This window comes from Oncorhynchus keta, chromosome 5 (genome assembly GCF_023373465.1).
Source record: "Oncorhynchus keta strain PuntledgeMale-10-30-2019 chromosome 5, Oket_V2, whole genome shotgun sequence".
Lineage (NCBI taxonomy): Eukaryota > Metazoa > Chordata > Actinopteri > Salmoniformes > Salmonidae > Oncorhynchus > Oncorhynchus keta.
The window spans coordinates 16,191,130-16,208,965 of record NC_068425.1 but is presented as its reverse complement, the minus strand read 5'-3'; the positions used below and the strand labels follow the sequence as shown (position 1 = coordinate 16,208,965).

General features: G+C 48.2%; 1 protein-coding gene across 1 annotated transcript in view; it reads left to right on the top strand.

The window, feature by feature from the left end:
* LOC118384567 (serine/threonine-protein kinase WNK4-like) overlaps positions 1 to 17,836 on the top strand; it is an 85,510-nt gene that overhangs the window by 32,478 nt on the left and 35,196 nt on the right. Inside the window, exon 4 of the mRNA XM_035771200.2 lies at positions 1,555 to 1,712. Coding sequence (XP_035627093.2) covers positions 1,555 to 1,712 — 158 coding nt within the window. The remainder of the gene's footprint in view (positions 1 to 1,554; positions 1,713 to 17,836) is intronic.

Below are 17,836 nucleotides of genomic sequence, written 5' to 3'. Positions count from 1 at the left end.
AGGGTGCGTTCATAAACTCACTCTGGCTATGTACTCAGGTTTCAGAACACTCATCTGAGTGTGTAGAAGGTAGGAATCAAAGGGTGCGTTCATAAATTCACTCTGGCTATGTACTCAGGTTTCAGAACACTCATCTGAGTGTGTAGAAGGTAGGAATCAAAGGGTGCGTTCATAAATTCACTCTGGCTATGTACTCAGGTTTCAGAACACTCATCTGAGTGTGTGTAGACGGTATGAATCAAAGGGTGCGTTCATAAATTCACTCTGGCTATGTACTCAGGTTTTAGAACACTCATCTGAGTGTGTGTAGAAGGTATGAATCAAAGGGTGCGTTCATAAACTCACTCTGGCTATGTACTCAGGTTTCAGAACACTCATCTGAGTGTGTAGAAGGTAGGAATCAAAGGGTGCGTTCATAAATTCACTCTGGCTATGTACTCAGGTTTCAGAACACTCATCTGAGTGTGTGTAGACGGTATGAATCAAAGGGTGCGTTCATAAATTCACTCTGGCTATGTACTCAGGTTTTAGAACACTCATCTGAGTGTGTGTAGAAGGTATGAATCAAAGGGTGCGTTCATAAATTCCCTCTGGCTATGTACTCAGGTTTCAGAACACTCATCTGAGTGTGTGTAGAAGGTAGGAATCAAAGGGTGCGTTCATAAATTCCCTCTGGCTATGTACTCAGGTTTCAGAACACTCATCTGAGTGTGTGTAGAAGGTAGGAATCAAAGGGTGCGTTCATAAACTCACTCTGGCTATGTACTCAGGTTTCAGAACACTCATCTGAGTGTGCCAGAGCGCAGAACTACTGATGGATTTACGAACGCGGAACACCCGTTGAATATGGCCAGTGTCAGTAAACTTCGGCAAAAAATATGAAATTGTTGCCAGCAGCACAGTTAGTCACCAACGCTCTGGATAACCAGGTCGGAAGTTTACATACACTTAGGTTGGAGTCATTTAAACCTTTTTTTCAACCACTCCACAAATTTCTTGTTAACAAACTATAGTTTTGGCAAGTCAGTTAGGACATCTACTTTGTGCATGACACACGTAATTTTTCCAACAATTGTTTACAGACAGATTACTTCACTTATAATTCACTGTAAAATTCAGGGCAAGTAAAATGTGTTTGGTCTCAGTAATTTTTTAATAGTGTGGATCATCTAAGTCCCATTTGGAAACCTTCAAACCTACAGACGTTTAACATTTGTTTTACATTATCGCGCTAGTATAAGATTTGGTGTTGTATCAATAAATAACTTATCTTTTGATTACCTCCTTGATTATTTTTTGCCATTTGAATACACTTGTACTGTAAATGAATACCAGAACAGTTGCTTGCCAATACACATTTTCCGCACTGTATTACAAGGCACACAGTTGGCTACTTGTTCCAAAGTGGTCAAAGTCAGAATGAATAAAGCCACTGTATTGTGAAGTGTAACTGCAGTTGTCAGTGAAGTAGGACCAGATTTTGCGCCATTCTCATAACCACTACCATTATACCCCCTCCTCACCTCACTCTACCCCCCACCCCCCTCTCTGTAGGGACTCCTGAGTTCATGGCTCCAGAGATGTACGAGGAGAAGTATGATGAGGCGGTGGATGTCTATGCCTTTGGGATGTGCATGCTTGAGATGACCACGTCTGAGTACCCCTACTCCGAGTGCCAGAACGCTGCCCAGATCTACCGTAAAGTCACCAGCGTGAGTGGATTTCTCTGTCTCTGGTGGTTTCTGTGTCCAGTCCATGTTGTTCAGTTTTTTTCTGTTGTTTCGCTAAATGTCGGTCAGATCTGAAGAGCAATTTGGCCATCTTTCTGGTTGCAGTTTGCAGTTTGACAGCACCACTTGTTCAGTGTAGTGCTGCTTGCCTCTGGGAAGAGGTAAGCAGGAAAGAGGCATTCAAAAGGCGTGCAACATGTGCAAGGATCATCATCTCTTGTTCCTTTCAACTAACTGCTGTTCTCTCTTTCTCTATCCATCCCCCTCTCAGTCTTTCTTTTGAAGTTGCTTGCTCTGCATCACTAATGTGACACTAAAACACTCGCAATTACATACTCTCAATTGAGCATTTTGCAGGTCTCGCTTCATTGTGAATGCTACCTACGTTCTCACTTCCATCCGGTCTCCTAAAATAGAAACCCTCCCTTTGTACCCAACCCTGTTATCTCTGTTAATGAGTGTTTATCCCACCACTAATGCTAATCTAACATCTCTCATTCTATGCAATGCTGCTGGGACATTTCTCCTCAGCAGAGTCAATTACAGGGTCTATGTGGAGCTATAATGGTATTTACCAAATGGACGCCTCTCTTTCACTGCTATAATCAGTTGTTGCACCGTAACGACCAGATTTGGAAGAGCTGAAGGGCTCGGACTTGATTGCTAATTACTGGAATTGGAATGATGCTTTAAGTCTTTTACTTGTCGGTGAACGAGGTCCACATGCAGGAATGGAAACGTCTCCACAATGCTGGATTGTCTCCACTCCACAATTCTGGATTTCTTTGCGGTCATTTGGCCAAACAAACGGAAATCCCCAAGGACGATCATGCACATCGTGGATTAATTTACATGCAGCTCTTCCAACTTGATTGACGCAGTAAGAACCCACGTGTTAGCTATGTGTGTGTGTCTGTCTGAGCTCGCTACAGCCCTGGAACAACATGAGCAGTATTTAGTGCTAGAGTCCAAAGGAGTGTTATAGCTTTGAGGAAGCAAGGCTCTTACTCCGTTATGGGTTTTCTGCCAGAACCACAAAAGTATTCAGACGTTCTCCCCAGCCAGCCTCTATATTCAGACGTTCTCCAGCCAGCCTCTGTATTCAGACGTTCTCCAGCCAGCCTCTGTATTCAGACGTTCTCCAGCCAGCCTCTGTATTCAGATGTTCTCCCCAGTCAGCCTCTGTATTCAGATGTTCTCCAGCCAGCCTCTGTATTCAGACGTTCTCCCCATTTAGCCTCTGTATTCAGACGTTCTCCCCAGCCAGCCTCTGTATTCAGACGTTCTCCCCATTTAGCCTCTGTATTCAGACGTTCTCCCCAGCCAGCCTCTGTATTCAGACGTTCTCCCCAGGCAGCCTCTGTATTCAGACGTTCTCCCCAGCCAGCCTCTGTATTCAGACGTTCTCCCCATTTAGCCTCTGTATTCAGACGTTCTCCCCAGCCAGCCTCTTTATTCAGACGTTCTCCCCAGGCAGCCTCTGTATTCAGACATTCTTCCCAGCCAGCCTCTGTATTCAGACGTTCTCCCCAGCCAGCCTCTGTATTCAGATGTTCTCCAGCCAGCCTCTGTATTCAGACGTTCTCCCCATTTAGCCTCTGTATTCAGACGTTCTCCCCAGCCAGCCTCTGTATTCAGACGTTCTCCCCAGGCAGCCTCTGTATTCAGACGTTCTCCCCAGCCAGCCTCTGTATTCAGACGTTCTCCCCAGCCAGCCTCTGTATTCAGACGTTCTCCCCAGCCAGCCTCTGTATTCAGACGTTCTCCCCAGCCAGCCTATTTATTCAGATGTTCTCCCCAGGCAGCCTCTGTATTCAGACGTTCTCCCCAGCCAGCCTCTGTATTCAGACATTCTCCACAGCCAGCCTCTGTATTCAGACATTCTCCCCATTTAGCCTCTCTATTCAGACGTTCTCCCCAGCCAGCCTCTTTATTCAGACGTTCTCCCCAGGCAGCCTCTGTATTCAGACATTCTCCCCAGCCAGCCTCTGTATTCAGACATTCTCCCCAGCCAGCCTCTGTATTCAGATGTTCTCCAGCAAGCCTCTGTATTCAGACGTTCTCCCCATTTAGCCTCTGTATTCAGACGTTCTCCCCAGCCAGCCTCTTTATTCAGACGTTCTCCCCAGGCAGCCTCTGTATTCAGACACTCTCCCCAGCCAGCCTCTGTATTCAGACGTTCTCCCCAGCCAGCCTCTGTATTCAGACGTTCTCCCCAGCCAGCCTCTGTATTCAGATGTTCTCCCCAGCCAGCCTCTGTATTCAGACGTTCTCCCCAGCCAGCCTCTGTATTCAGACATTCTCCCCATTTAGCCTCTGTATTCAGACATTCTCCCCAGCCAGCCTCTGTATTCAGACATTCTCCACAGCCAGCCTCTGTATTCAGACATTCTCCCCATTTAGCCTCTGTATTCAGACGTTCTCCAGCCAGCCTCTGTATTCAGACATTCTCCCCAGCCAGCCTCTGTATTCAGACATTCTCCCCAGCCAGCCTCTGTATTCAGACATTCTCCCCAGGCAGCCTCTGTATTCAGACGTTCTCCAGTCAGCCTCTGTATTCAGACATTCTCCCCATTTAGCCTCTGTATTCAGACGTTCTCCCCATTTAGCCTCTGTATTCAGACATTCTCCCCATTTAGCCTCTGTATTCAGACGTTCTCCAGCCAGCCTCTGTATTCAGACGTTCTCCCCAGCCAGCCTCTGTATTCAGACATTCTCCCCAGGCAGCCTCTGTATTCAGACGTTCTCCAGCCAGTCTCTGTATTCAGACGTTCTCCCCAGCCTCTGTATTCAGACGTTCTCCAGCCATTCTCTGTGTTCAGACGTTCTCCCCAGCCAGCCTCTGTATTCAGACATTCTCCCCATTTAGCCTCTGTATTCAGACGTTCTCCAGCCAGCCTCTGTATTCAGACTTACATACTTACTTACACTGTTGTTTCTTATTTGTGTTGACCTCAGCAGATAAGGATCTCCATGCTTCATTCATACCACAGTTCTAATTCAGCCGTGGGGCTTGACCTATAAAGGAAATGAATAGCAGATTATTACTGAGACTACAGCAAATGGCCACCATTCTCCTCCTACACTTGGCCAAGGATCATCATCTCTTGTTCCTTTCAACTAACTGCTGTTCTCTCTCTCTCTATCCATCCCCCTCTCAGTCTTTCTTTTGAAGTTGCTTGCTCTGCATCACTAATGTGACACAAAAACACTCGCAATTACATACTCTCAATTGAGCATTTTGCAGGTCTCGCTTCATTGTGAATGCTACCTACGTTCTCACTTCCATCCGGTCTCCTAAAATAGAAACCCTCCCTTTGTACCCAACCCCCCATCTCCCCATTTAGCCTCTGTATTCAGACGTTCTCCCCATTTAGCCTCTGTATTCAGACGTTCTCCCCAGCCAGCCTCTGTATTCAGACGTTCTGCCCATTTAGCCTCTGTATTCAGACGTTCTCCCCATTTAGCCTCTGTATTCAGACGTTCTCCCCATTTAGCCTCTGTATTCAGACGTTCTCCCCAGCCAGGCTCTGTATTCAGACGTTCTCCCCAGCCAGCCTCTGTATTCAGACGTTCTCCCCATTTAGCCTCTGTATTCAGACGTTCTCCCCATTTAGCCTCTGTATTCAGACATTCTCCCCAGCCAGCCTCTGTATTCAGACGTTCTCCCCAGCCAGCCTCTGTATTCAGACGTTCTCCAGCCAGCCTCTGTATTCAGACGTTCTCCCCATTTAGCCTCTGTATTCAGACATTCTCCCCATTTAGCCTCTGTATTCAGACGTTCTCCAGCCAGACTCTGTATTCAGACGTTCTCCCCAGCCAGCCTCTGTATTCAGACGTTCTCCCCAGCCTCTGTATTCAGACGTTCTCCAGCCAGCCTCTGTATTCAGACGTTCTCCCCAGGCAGCCTCTGTATTCAGACATTCTCCCCAGGCAGCCTCTGTATTCAGACGTTCTCCCCAGCCAGCCTCTGTATTCAGACATTGTCCCCAGGCAACCTCTGTATTCAGACGTTCTCCAGGCAGCCTCTGTATTCAGACGTTCTCCAGCCAGCCTCTGTATTCAGACGTTCTCCAGGCAGCCTCTGTATTCAGACGTTCTCCAGGCAGCCTCTGTATTCAGACGTTCTCCAGGCAGCCTCTGTATTCAGACGTTCTCCAGCCAGCCTCTGTATTCAGACGTTCTCCAGCCATCCTCTGTATTCAGACGTTCTCCAGGCAGCCTCTGTATTCAGACGTTCTCCAGCCAGCCTCTGTATTCAGACGTTCTCCAGGCAGCCTCTGTATTCAGACGTTCTCCAGCCAGCCTCTGTATTCAGACTTACATACTTACTTACACTGTTGTTTCTTATTTGTGTTGACCTCAGCAGATAAGGATCTCCATGCTTCATTCATACCACAGTTCTAATTCAGCCGTGGGGCTTGACCTATAAAGGAAATGAATAGCAGATTATTACTGAGACTACAGCAAATGGCCACCATTCTCCTCCTACACTTGGCCACAGTCTGACATCATTTTATGACAATGTCTGTGTCATCAAATTATTTTGTTCCCTTTCTCAGAGCTATATATTTATGCTATGATAGGAGAGCTGTATATCTTTGTTTACCTGATGGTGAAAGAGGAACGAAGTGGTCTATTGGTGGAATGATATCACTGTCATGTTTAGTAGCCTTCACCAACAGGACAAACAGTGGATATTATATATGGCTCAAGTTTCCCCTGTGCTGTGTGACGTGTGAGATGAGATATTATACGGTGTCTGCACAGAAAGACTGATTTGTTTTTCCTTCAGGTGAGATACATTGCCTTTTCAATTAGGTGTAAAAGCTTTGTCCTCCCTCATTCCTGTGTGTGTGTGTGTTTTACATGTGTGCAAGTGTGTATTGTGTGTGTTTGTGCATTCTCAGACACATTCATTGAAATGTGTGTGTGTCTGTGTGTGTGTGTGTGTGTGTGTGTGTGTGTGTGTGTGTGTGTGTGTATTTGTGTCTGAACATGTATCAGTATGAGCATGTGTGTGGGCGGCGGAATGACGCCAGTGTGTGGGTGCACAAAAGCCAAGACAATGCCCCCAAGTAACTTTCAAAAACAACAGAGTAAATCCTTTAGCCAATACACCTACAGCAAGTTAACTTGGACAGTAACACTGTCTTGTCTGGAAGTTCTAAGTTCTTACATACAGAAGCAGAACATTACCCAGTGCGTCAGCTGAGGAGGGGTTGCCGCCGCTGACAAAGCACATTGATACGGTGAACTGGCCCAGCATCTCTCCTCCAACTCTTCAAAGCCGTCTCTGTGCTGTGGTCTGACTGAGTGTGTGAGGAGACATAAACAGCCTTGTGACCAAGGCGCTAGCGGACGCCCGCTGCACCTCTTAAAAGTATGTACTACCAGTTTACAGCTGTGTATCTATGGAGGTTACTGGCCTGTTAAATGTCGTCATAAAATCTATGATTGTAAGGTGGTCCTCATAAGAATGTACTCTAATTGGCTAAGGACTTGTACCTGTAAAGCCACCTAGGGACTTCCTAGGATAGGATAGCTGGTGCCAGCTATATACAGTACAGTACCAATTGGATACACAGGTCCTTCCCTAGGACAACAGTACTAAGGAAGGGGTTTAAAGAGGTATACCCAAGGAGTGGCATACAGGTTAGAGTAATCCTTTCTGGAGGGAATCCCCATTTTAAAGGTTCATGTACACAAAATTTGCCCCTATGTTATCTTGAACAAGAGGCATGTTTTGACTGTGCACTATCTACTCAATAATAGATACACTACATGACCAAAAGTATGTGGACACCTGCTCATCGAACTTCTCATCCCAAAATCATGGGTATTAATATGGAGTTGGTCCTCCTTTTGCCCCTATAACATCCTCACTCTTCTGGGAAGGCTTTCCACTAGATGTGGGAACATTGCTGCGGGGGGGCTTGCTTCCATTCAGCCACAAGAGCATTAGTGAGGTTGGGAACTGATGTTGGGCGATTAGGCCTGGCTTGCTGTGGGCGTTCCAATTCATCCCAAAGGTGTTTGATGGGGTTGAGGTCAGGGCTCTGTACAGGCCAGTCAAGTTCTTCCACACTGACAAACCATTTCTGTATGGACCTCGCTTTGCGCACGAGGGAATTGTCCAAACTGTTGCCACAAAGTTGGAAGCAGGTGTACCTATGATGAAAATTACAGGCCTCTCATCTTTTTAAGTGGGAGAACTTGCACAATTGGTGGCTGACTAAATACTTTTTTGCCCCACTGTACCTGTCAGCAATGGGTGTGGCTGAAACAGCCTAATCCACTAATTTGCAAATATAGTGTATGTTCATTCAATGTGCAGAATACAGAATATAATACATTTCCATTGATCCTACCAACAATATCAACACATTCGTGATTTCACATGGTAAGGAGAAAATCGCATTCTAGGAATTCCAGGAACCTTTGTTCCACACAACAAATTACCATTAAACAAGAAGTCAACAGGGTTTAATGAAGGCTTCAAGGAATAGGAGTTCTTGGCAGCTTACCAGACTGTGTAGTTGACATGGCTACCAGCCCTCTAACCCTCCCTCCTCTATCAATTGTCCAATGAGTAACAAATGGCGAGAGTCACCTCTGTGATGAATCTTGTTGAATCAAATGAGTAGATCTCAAGCACCACTGAGCCATTCATTCACCTTTATGGAAAAATTGCTAAGAGGATAAAGCTAAGAGGCTTGTGTGATTTCAGTAGATCTGTGTGGTAAGGTGACGTTTACGTCACGGTATTGGGAGGTGTGATTGAAAGTCATTGCCTGAAGCCCCATACCTAAGCTCACAGTCTTCACTGAGCGGCAGTCATATTGTTTTCAACATGGGGTCCAACTATGGGGTGAACAAGGTCTTACCATGCCTTGATTCAGATGGGTTGGGTTAAATGCGGAAGACACATTTAAATTGAATGCATTCAGTTGTACAACTGATGAGGTGTCCCCCTTTCCCCTTATTAAACATGATCTGACTCCATACAATGACATCTTGAGGGCCAATTAAAGTCAATGGGAGAGTCAGACTAATACCACACAACAAAGAGCCTCATGTGCTGCTATGGGGGTACATTGCCTGTTGCCCTTTTTAGTGAGGGTGTGAGGAAACAGACACCCCTGGCCATGCCCTCTCTCTACCACCCCTGGGCTGACCCTCTCTCCAACACCCCTGGGCTGACCCTCTTTCCACCACCCCTGGGCTGACCCTCTCTCCAACACCCCTGGGCTGACCCTCTCTCCAACACCCCTGGGCTGACCCTCTCTCCAACACCCCTGGGCTGACCCTCTTTCCACCACCCCTGGGCTGACCCTCTCTCCAACACCCCTGGGCTGACCCTCTCTCCAACACCCCTGGGCTGACCCTCTCTCCAACACCCCTGGGCTTGACCCTCACTAGTCTCTACTATTTTCTGCCTCCCAACCAGCCAGTGTTGTGTAGATGTTATAACTCCACAGCCCCTCCTCTACCTCTCTACTCCACTGCTGGGTTATAATTAGCTAGCAGAGCCATGGACGCCACCACACCACCACTGTCCCTCCTCCTCCACATGTTTCTGCCCACACACACCAAACACACACGAGGCAATAAGGAGATCTGACGCACTTCCTTTCTGTGTGTGTGTGTGTTTGTGTGGTGGGGGGTCATCCTGATTGTGTTTGAAATAAAATCGAATCCAATTTTACTTGTCAAATGCGCCGAATACTACAGTGTAAAGGAAAAAATAGATATGATTTTAAAATAATAATAATGAAAGAGCAGCAGTAAAATATCAATAGCGAGGCTATGTACAGGGGCTACCGGTACAGAGGCTATGTACAGGGGCTACCGGTACAGAGTCAATGTGCAGGGGCACCGGTTCGTCGTTTATTATGTTTCAGCGCTTGTTTCCAGTGACAAAGTGAGGGAGGAGGGAGATTGGTGAAATGAAGAGAGACATAAAGAATGGAGAACTTAATTAAGGTGTTATAATTGACATAGATATCCCTGTTTTAGTGGTCATCTCCCAAGGCAGATCATACTAACACACGTACTCTACACACACATACATTGTAATATTGTATGGTGGTATTTTACATTTGGTTTGTAGATATGTAGTGGTGTAAAAATGTTGTACAGTTGTATGTTTTGTTTTATATGTAATGTAAGTGCCTTAATGTGTTTGGGCCCAAGGAAGAGTAGCTGCTGCCTTGGCAACAGCTAATGGGGATCCCTAATAAATACAAATACAAAATACAAAGGCCCCTCTCAAAGAGAAAATTAATAACAGTGTGAAAAACAAACATAGAAGGAGCTCTCTCTGTCTCGCTGTCTCTCTCTCTCTGTCTCGCTCTCTGTCTGTCTCGCTGTCTCTCTCTCTGTCTCGCTCTCTGTCTCGCTGTCTCTCTCTCTGTCTCGCTCTCTGTCTCGCTCTCTCTCGCTGTCTCTCTCTCTCTCTGTCTCGCTCTCTGTCTGTCTCTCTCTGTCTCTCTGTCTGTCTGTCTGTGTCTGTCTGTCTGTCTGTGTCTCTCTCTCTCTCTCTCTCTCTCTGTCTCACTCTCTGTCTGTCTCGCTGTCTCTCTCTCTGTCTCGCTCTCTGTCTGTCTCTCTCTCGCTGTCTCTCTCTCTCTGTCTCGCTCTCTGTCTGTCTCGCTGTCTCTCTCTCTGTCTCGCTCTCTGTCTGTCTCTCTCTCGCTGTCTCTCTCTCTCTGTCTCTCTGTCTGTCTCGCTGTCTCTCTCTCTCTGTCTCGCTCTCTCTCTGTCTCGCTCTCTGTCTGTCTCGCTGTCTCTCTCTCTCTGTCTCGCTGTCTCTCTCTCTCTGTCTCGCTGTCTCTCTCTCGCTGTCTCTCTCTGTCTCGCTGTCTCTCTGTCTCGCTCGCTGTCTCTCTCTCTGTCTCGCTGTCTCTCCCTCTCTCTCTCTCTGTCTCGCTCTCTGTCTCTCTCTCTGTCTCGCTCTCTGTCTCGCTCTCTGTCTCACTCTCTGTCTGTCTCGCTGTCTGTCTCTCTGTCTCGCTCTCTGTCTGTCTCTCTCTCGCTGTCTCTCTCTCTCTGTCTCGCTCTCTGTCTGTCTCGCTGTCTCTCTCTGTCTCACAGTCTCTCTGTCTCGCTCGCTGTCTCTCTCTCTGTCTCGCTGTCTCTCCCTCTCTCTCTCTCTGTCTCGCTCTCTGTCTCTCTCTCTGTCTCGCTCTCGCTGTCTCGCTCTCGCGCTCTCTCTCTCTGTCTCGCTGTCTCTGTCTCACCGTCTCTCTCTCTCTGTCTCGCCGTCTCTCTCTCTCTGTCTCGCCATCTCTCTCTCTGTCTCGCCGTCTCTCTCGCTGTCTTGCCGTCTCTCTCTCTGTCTAGCCGTCTCTGTTTCTCTCTCGCTCTTTCTTTCTTGCTCTCTCTCTGTCTCGCTCTCTGTCTCGCCGTCTCTCTCTGTCTCACCGTCTCTCTCTGTCTCGCCGTCTCTCTCTCTCTCTGTCTCGCTCTCTGTCTCGCCATCTGTCTCGCCGTCTGTCTCGCCGTCTCTCTCTCTCTCTGTCTCGCCGTCTCTCTCTCTCTGTCTCGCCGTCTCTCTCTCTCTGTCTCGCCGTCTCTCTGTCTCGCTGTCTCTCTCTCTCTGTCTCGCTCTCTGTCTGTCTCGCTGTCTCTCTCTCTGTCTCGCTCTCTGTCTCGCTCTCTCTCGCTGTCTCTCTCTCTCTCTGTCTCGCTCTCTGTCTGTCTCTCTCTGTCTCTCTCTCTCTGTCTCTCTGTCTGTCTGTCTGTCTGTGTCTGTCTGTCTGTCTGTGTCTCTCTCTCTCTCTCTCTCTCTCTCTGTCTCACTCTCTGTCTGTCTCGCTGTCTCTCTCTCTGTCTCGCTCTCTGTCTGTCTCTCTCTCGCTGTCTCTCTCTCTCTGTCTCTCTCTCTGTCTGTCTCGCTCTCTCTCTCTCTGTCTCGCTCTCTGTCTGTCTCTCTCTCGCTGTCTCTCTCTCTCTGTCTCTCTGTCTGTCTCGTCTGTCTCTCTCTCTCTCTGTCTCGCTCTCTCTCTGTCTCGCTCTCTGTCTGTCTCGCTGTCTCTCTCTCTCTGTCTCGCTGTCTCTCTCTCTCTGTCTCTGCTGTCTCTGTCTCTCGCTGTCTCTCTCTCTCTGTCTCGCTGTCTCTCTCTGTCTCGCTTTCTCTCTGTCTCGCTCGCTGTCTCTCTCTCTGTCTCGCTGTCTCTCTCTCTCTCTCTCTCTGTCTCTCTCTCTGTCTCTCTCTCTGTCTCGCTCTCTGTCTCGCTCTCTGTCTCACTCTCTGTCTGTCTCGCTGTCTGTCTCTCTGTCTCGCTCTCTGTCTGTCTCTCTCTCGCTGTCTCTCTCTCTCTGTCTCGCTCTCTGTCTGTCTCGCTGTCTCTCTCTCTCTGTCTCGCTCTCTGTGTGTCTCTCTCTCTCTGTCTCGCTGTCTCTCTCTGTCTCACAGTCTCTCTGTCTCGCTCGCTGTCTCTCTCTCTGTCTCGCTGTCTCTCCCTCTCTCTCTCTCTGTCTCGCTCTCTGTCTCTCTCTCTGTCTCGCTCTCTGTCTCACTCTCTGTCTCGCTCTCGCTGTCTCGCTCTCGCGCTCTCTCTCTCTGTCTCGCTGTCTCTGTCTCACCGTCTCTCTCTCTCTGTCTCGCCGTCTCTCTCTCTCTGTCTCGCCATCTCTCTCTCTGTCTCGCCGTCTCTCTCGCTGTCTTGCCGTCTCTCTCTCTGTCTAGCCGTCTCTGTTTCTCTCTCGCTCTTTCTTTCTTGCTCTCTCTCTGTCTCGCTCTCTGTCTCGCCGTCTCTCTCTGTCTCACCGTCTCTCTCTGTCTCGCCGTCTCTCTCTCTCTCTGTCTCGCTCTCTGTCTCGCCATCTCTCTCTCTGTCTCGCTCTCTGTCTGTCTCTCTCTCGCTGTCTCTCTCTCTCTGTCTCTCTGTCTGTCTCGCTCTCTCTCTGTCTCGCTCTCTGTCTGTCTCGCTGTCTCTCTCTCTCTGTCTCGCTGTCTCTCTCTCTCTGTCTCGCTGTCTCTCTCTCGCTGTCTCTCTCTCTCTGTCTCGCTGTCTCTCTCTGTCTCGCTGTCTCTCTGTCTCGCTCGCTGTCTCTCTCTCTGTCTCGCTGTCTCTCCCTCTCTCTCTCTCTGTCTCTCTCTCTGTCTCTCTCTCTGTCTCGCTCTCTGTCTCGCTCTCTGTCTCACTCTCTGTCTGTCTCGCTGTCTGTCTCTCTGTCTCGCTCTCTGTCTGTCTCTCTCTCGCTGTCTCTCTCTCTCTGTCTCGCTCTCTGTCTGTCTCGCTGTCTCTCTCTCTCTGTCTCGCTCTCTGTGTGTCTCTCTCTCTCTGTCTCGCTGTCTCTCTCTGTCTCACAGTCTCTCTGTCTCGCTCGCTGTCTCTCTCTCTGTCTCGCTGTCTCTCCCCTCTCTCTCTCTCTGTCTCGCTCTCTGTCTCTCTCTCTGTCTCGCTCTCTGTCTCACTCTCTGTCTCGCTCTCGCTGTCTCGCTCTCGCGCTCTCTCTCTCTGTCTCGCTGTCTCTGTCTCACCGTCTCTCTCTCTCTGTCTCGCCGTCTCTCTCTCTCTGTCTCGCCATCTCTCTCTCTGTCTCGCCGTCTCTCTCGCTGTCTTGCCGTCTCTCTCTCTGTCTAGCCGTCTCTGTTTCTCTCTCGCTCTTTCTTTCTTGCTCTCTCTCTGTCTCGCTCTCTGTCTCGCCGTCTCTCTCTGTCTCACCGTCTCTCTCTGTCTCGCCGTCTCTCTCTCTCTCTGTCTCGCTCTCTGTCTCGCCATCTCTCTCTCTGTCTCGCCGTCTGTCTCGCCGTCTCTCTCTCTCTCTGTCTCGCCGTCTCTCTCTCTCTGTCTCGCCGTCTCTCTCTCTCTGTCTCGCCGTCTCTCTGTCTCGCTGTCTCTCTCTCTCTGTCTCGCCGTCTCTCTCTCTTGTCTCGCTCTCTGTCTCGCCGTCTCTCTCTCTCTGTCTCGCTCTCTGTCTCGCCGTCTCTCTCTCTGTCTCGCTCTCTGTCTCGCCGTCTCTTTCTCTCTGTCTCGCCGTCTCTCTCTCTGTCTCGCCGCCTCTCTCTGTCTCGTTCTCTGTCTCGCTGTCTCTCTCTGTCTGTCTCACTGTTTCTCTCTCTGTCTCATTCTGTCTCGCTGTCTCGCTCTCTCTCTCTCGCTGTCTCTCTCTCGCTGTCTCTGTCGGTCTCGCTGTCTCTCTGTCTCGCTCTCTGTCTCGCTGTCTCTCTTTCTCTGTCTCGCTGTCTCTCTTTCTCTGTCTCGCCGCCTCTCTCTGTCTCGCCGTCTCTGTCTCCCTGTTTCTTTCTGTCTGTCTCGCTCTCTCGCTCTCTCTCGCTGTCTCTCTCTCGCTGTCTCTCTCTGTCTGTCTCGCTCTCTCTGTCTCGCTGTCTCTCTCTCTGTCTCACTCTCTGTCTCGCCATCTCTCTCTGTCTGTCTTGCTGTTTCTCACTCTTTCTCGCTGTCTCTCTCTGTCTGTCTCACTGTCTCTCTCTTTCTCGCTGTCTCTCTGTCGCTGTCTCTCTCTCGATGTCTCTGTCTGTTTCGCTGTCTCTCTCTCTCTCTCTGTCTCACTCTCTGTCTCGCCATCTCTCTCTGTCTGTCTCGCTGTCTCTTTCTCTGTCTCGCCGTCTCTCTCTGTCTTGCTGTCTCTGACTCGCTGTTTCTCTCTGTCTGTCTCGCTGTCTCTCTCTCTCTCTGTCTCTGTCTGTCTCGCTCTCTCTCTGTCTCGCTCTCTGTCTCCCCGTCTCTCTCTGTCTATTTTGCGGTCTCTCTCTCTGTCTCACTCTCTGTCTCGCTGTCTCTCTCTCTGTCTCACTCTCTGTCTCGCTGTCTCTCTCTCTGTCTCACTCTCTGTCTCTCTGTCTCGCTGTCTCTCTGTCTCGCCGTCTCTGTCTCGCTGTTTCTCTGTCTGTCTCGCCGTCTCTCTCTCTCTCTCTGTTTTGCTGTTTATCTCACTGTCTCTCTCTCTGTTTCTCTGTTTCTCTCTCTGTCTCGCTGTTTCTCACTCTATCTCGCTGTCTCTCTCTGTCTGTCTCGCTGTTTCTCTCTGTCTCATTCTCTATCTCGCTGTCTCTCGCTGTCTCGCTGTCTCTCTCTCACTGTCTCTCTCTCTGTCTCGCTGTCTTTCTCTTTGTCTCGCTGTCTCTCTCTGTCTTGCTGCATCTCTCTCTGTCTTGCTGTCTCTCTCTCTGTCTTGCTGTCTCTCTTTTTCTCGCTGTCTCTCTCTGTCTGTCTCGCTGTCTCTCTCTGTCTGTCTCGCTGTCTCTCGCTGTAATATCTAACAAGTAATCTAACCTAACAATTTCACAACTACCTTATACACACAAGTGGAATGAATAAGAATATGTACATACAAATATATGAATGAGTGATGGCTGAACGGCATAGGCAAGATGCAGTAGATGGTATAGAGTACAGTATATACATATGAGATGAGTAATGTAGGGTATGTAAACATTATATAAAGTGGCATTGTTTAAAGTGGATAGTGATACATGTATTACATCAATTTTTGTCAACGGGACAACAGTGACAACGGGACAAAAATAACCATACATTGAACAATAACAATAAGCTTACAGGCAAGGACATGTGCAGGTTGATTGGTCTGTCAGACACTGTCCCTCAACTTATGGCAGGCAGTAATGTAGTGTGCTGCCAACCCGCAGCTCTCTGCGTCCTCCCCCAACAGGACGGGTAGCCTATCCTCATCAGAGAGGTCTTTGAAACCTTGAATAAGGGTTTCAAATTTGGGGAAATGACACTCTAATTGTTTTATATTTTTTACATTTTGTCAGGAAATGCAGCTCCGTCTCAGGTTCTGCTGTTGTGCAGTGGTTGCACAGCCTTTCCTCTACAGGGAGCCAAGTTTTCCTGTGTCTACCCTTCTCAATGGCAAGGCTGTGCTCACTGAGCCTGTACTTTGTCAAGGTTTTTCTAATGCTTTGATCAGTAACCATGGTCAAATATTTAGCCACAGTGTACTGTCAATTTAGGGCCAGATAGTACTGCATTTTGCTTTGTTTTTGTGTTTCCCAATAAGCAATATAGTTTTGTTTTGACTGTGTTGTAATTTGGTTTATCCTGATAGATTGGATGTTCTGGTCCTGAGGCTTCAGTGTGTTAGTAGAACAGGTTTGTGAACTCAGCCCCAGGACCAGCTGGATGAGGGGACTGAGGCTTCAGTGTGTTAGTGGAACAGGTTTGTGAACTCAGCCCCAGGACCAGCTGGATGAGGGGACTGAGGCTTCAGTGTGTTAGTAGAACAGGTTTGTGAACTCAGCCCCAGGACCAGCTGGATGAGGGGACTGAGGCTTCAGTGTGTTAGTGGAACAGGTTTGTGAACTCAGCCCCAGGACCAGCTGGATGAGGGGACTGAGGCTTCAGTGTGTTAGTGGAACAGGTTTGTGAACTCAGCCCCAGGACCAGCTGGATGAGGGGACTGAGGCTTCAGTGTGTTAGTGGAACAGGTTTGTGAACTCAGCCCCAGGACCAGCTGGATGAGGGGACTGAGGCTTCAGTGTGTTAGTAGAACAGGTTTGTGAACTCAGCCCCAGGACCAGCTCAATGAGGGGACTGAGGCTTCAGTGTGTTAGTGGAACAGGTTTGTGAACTCAGCCCCAGGACCAGCTGGATGAGGGGACTGAGGCTTCAGTGTGTTAGTGGAACAGGTTTGTGAACTCAGCCCCAGGACCAGCTGGATGAGGGGACTGAGGCTTCAGTGTGTTAGTGGAACAGGTTTGTGAACTCAGCCCCAGGACCAGCTGGATGAGGGGACTGAGGCTTCAGTGTGTTAGTGGAACAGGTTTGTGAACTCAGCCCCAGGACCAGCTGGATGAGGGGACTGAGGCTTCAGTGTGTTAGTAGAACAGGTTTGTGAACTCAGCCCCAGGACCAGCTCAATGAGGGGACTGAGGCTTCAGTGTGTTAGTGGAACAGGTTTGTGAACTCAGCCCCAGGACCAGCTGGATGAGGGGACTGAGGCTTCAGTGTGTTAGTGGAACAGGTTTGTGAACTCAGCCCCAGGACCAGCTGGATGAGGGGACTGAGGCTTCAGTGTGTTAGTAGAACAGGTTTGTGAACTCAGCCCCAGGACCAGCTCAATGAGGGGACTGAGGCTTCAGTGTGTTAGTGGAACAGGTTTGTGAACTCAGCCCCAGGACCAGCTGGATGAGGGGACTCTTTTCTTTGCTCAGCTCTTGTCTCTCCGTTTCTCTCTCTCAAATTCAGATTGCTTTATTGACATGAAATACAATTGGTAGGTATTGCCAAAGCAGTATAGTGGCACAGCATTTCAGTAAATACAGTGCAATGCATTGAGGATAATAAAATACAGTTAATTTCAGTAGTAATAATAATAGTACATATAATGTATACATGTATACAGGTACAACACTTCTGCTGTTGTACTGTGTAATCTTCGGTCAGTACATTTAATTAAATACAAATAAGATTATAAAAAGAAAAAGAAAGAATGTCTAATAAAAACAACAGAATGTACATGATGATTGTTACACTATGTATTACTATTAAGTTATATACAATGTAAATACTACAGGGAATTAATGGTCATGGGATGTCCCTCAGACTATGGCAGTCATATACATATCTGGCAGTAATATTTGCGGTTTCTCCCTCAACCAGAATAATTCCCAGCTTTATGTTATTAGTAAATGCACAGAGGTTGGAAATTGATTGAGATTTTTTAAGATAAACTTATTTGGGAGTATTTCTCACAGTAGAGGAAAAAGTGCATCTCTGTCTCTACCTCCCCTGTCTTGCAGTGACCACATAGACACTCCTCTTTGGGTAGCCATGTCTTTTAATGTCTCCCTTTTCTATAGCCAATCGCCGAGCCTGTATTTGGTCAGGATCTGTCTCTGTTTTGTATCTCTGACAGAGTACAGATATTCTGCCAATTTGTATTTTCATTTGAGGGCCAAATAGCAATTTAGTTTATTCTGTGTTTTTGTTTCATTTTCCCAATTTGTCAAGTTAGAGGTTTTCATTTCTGTAACAGTGTGATTGATTTCCCTGTGTGATTGGATAACAGGGTTGTGTAGTGTATTAACAACTGACCCAGGGGACTCTTTTCAGGGTTCAGGTCTTGGGTTTCCAGTGCTTTGAATTGTAAGGATGTTTTGGGGGTTAATT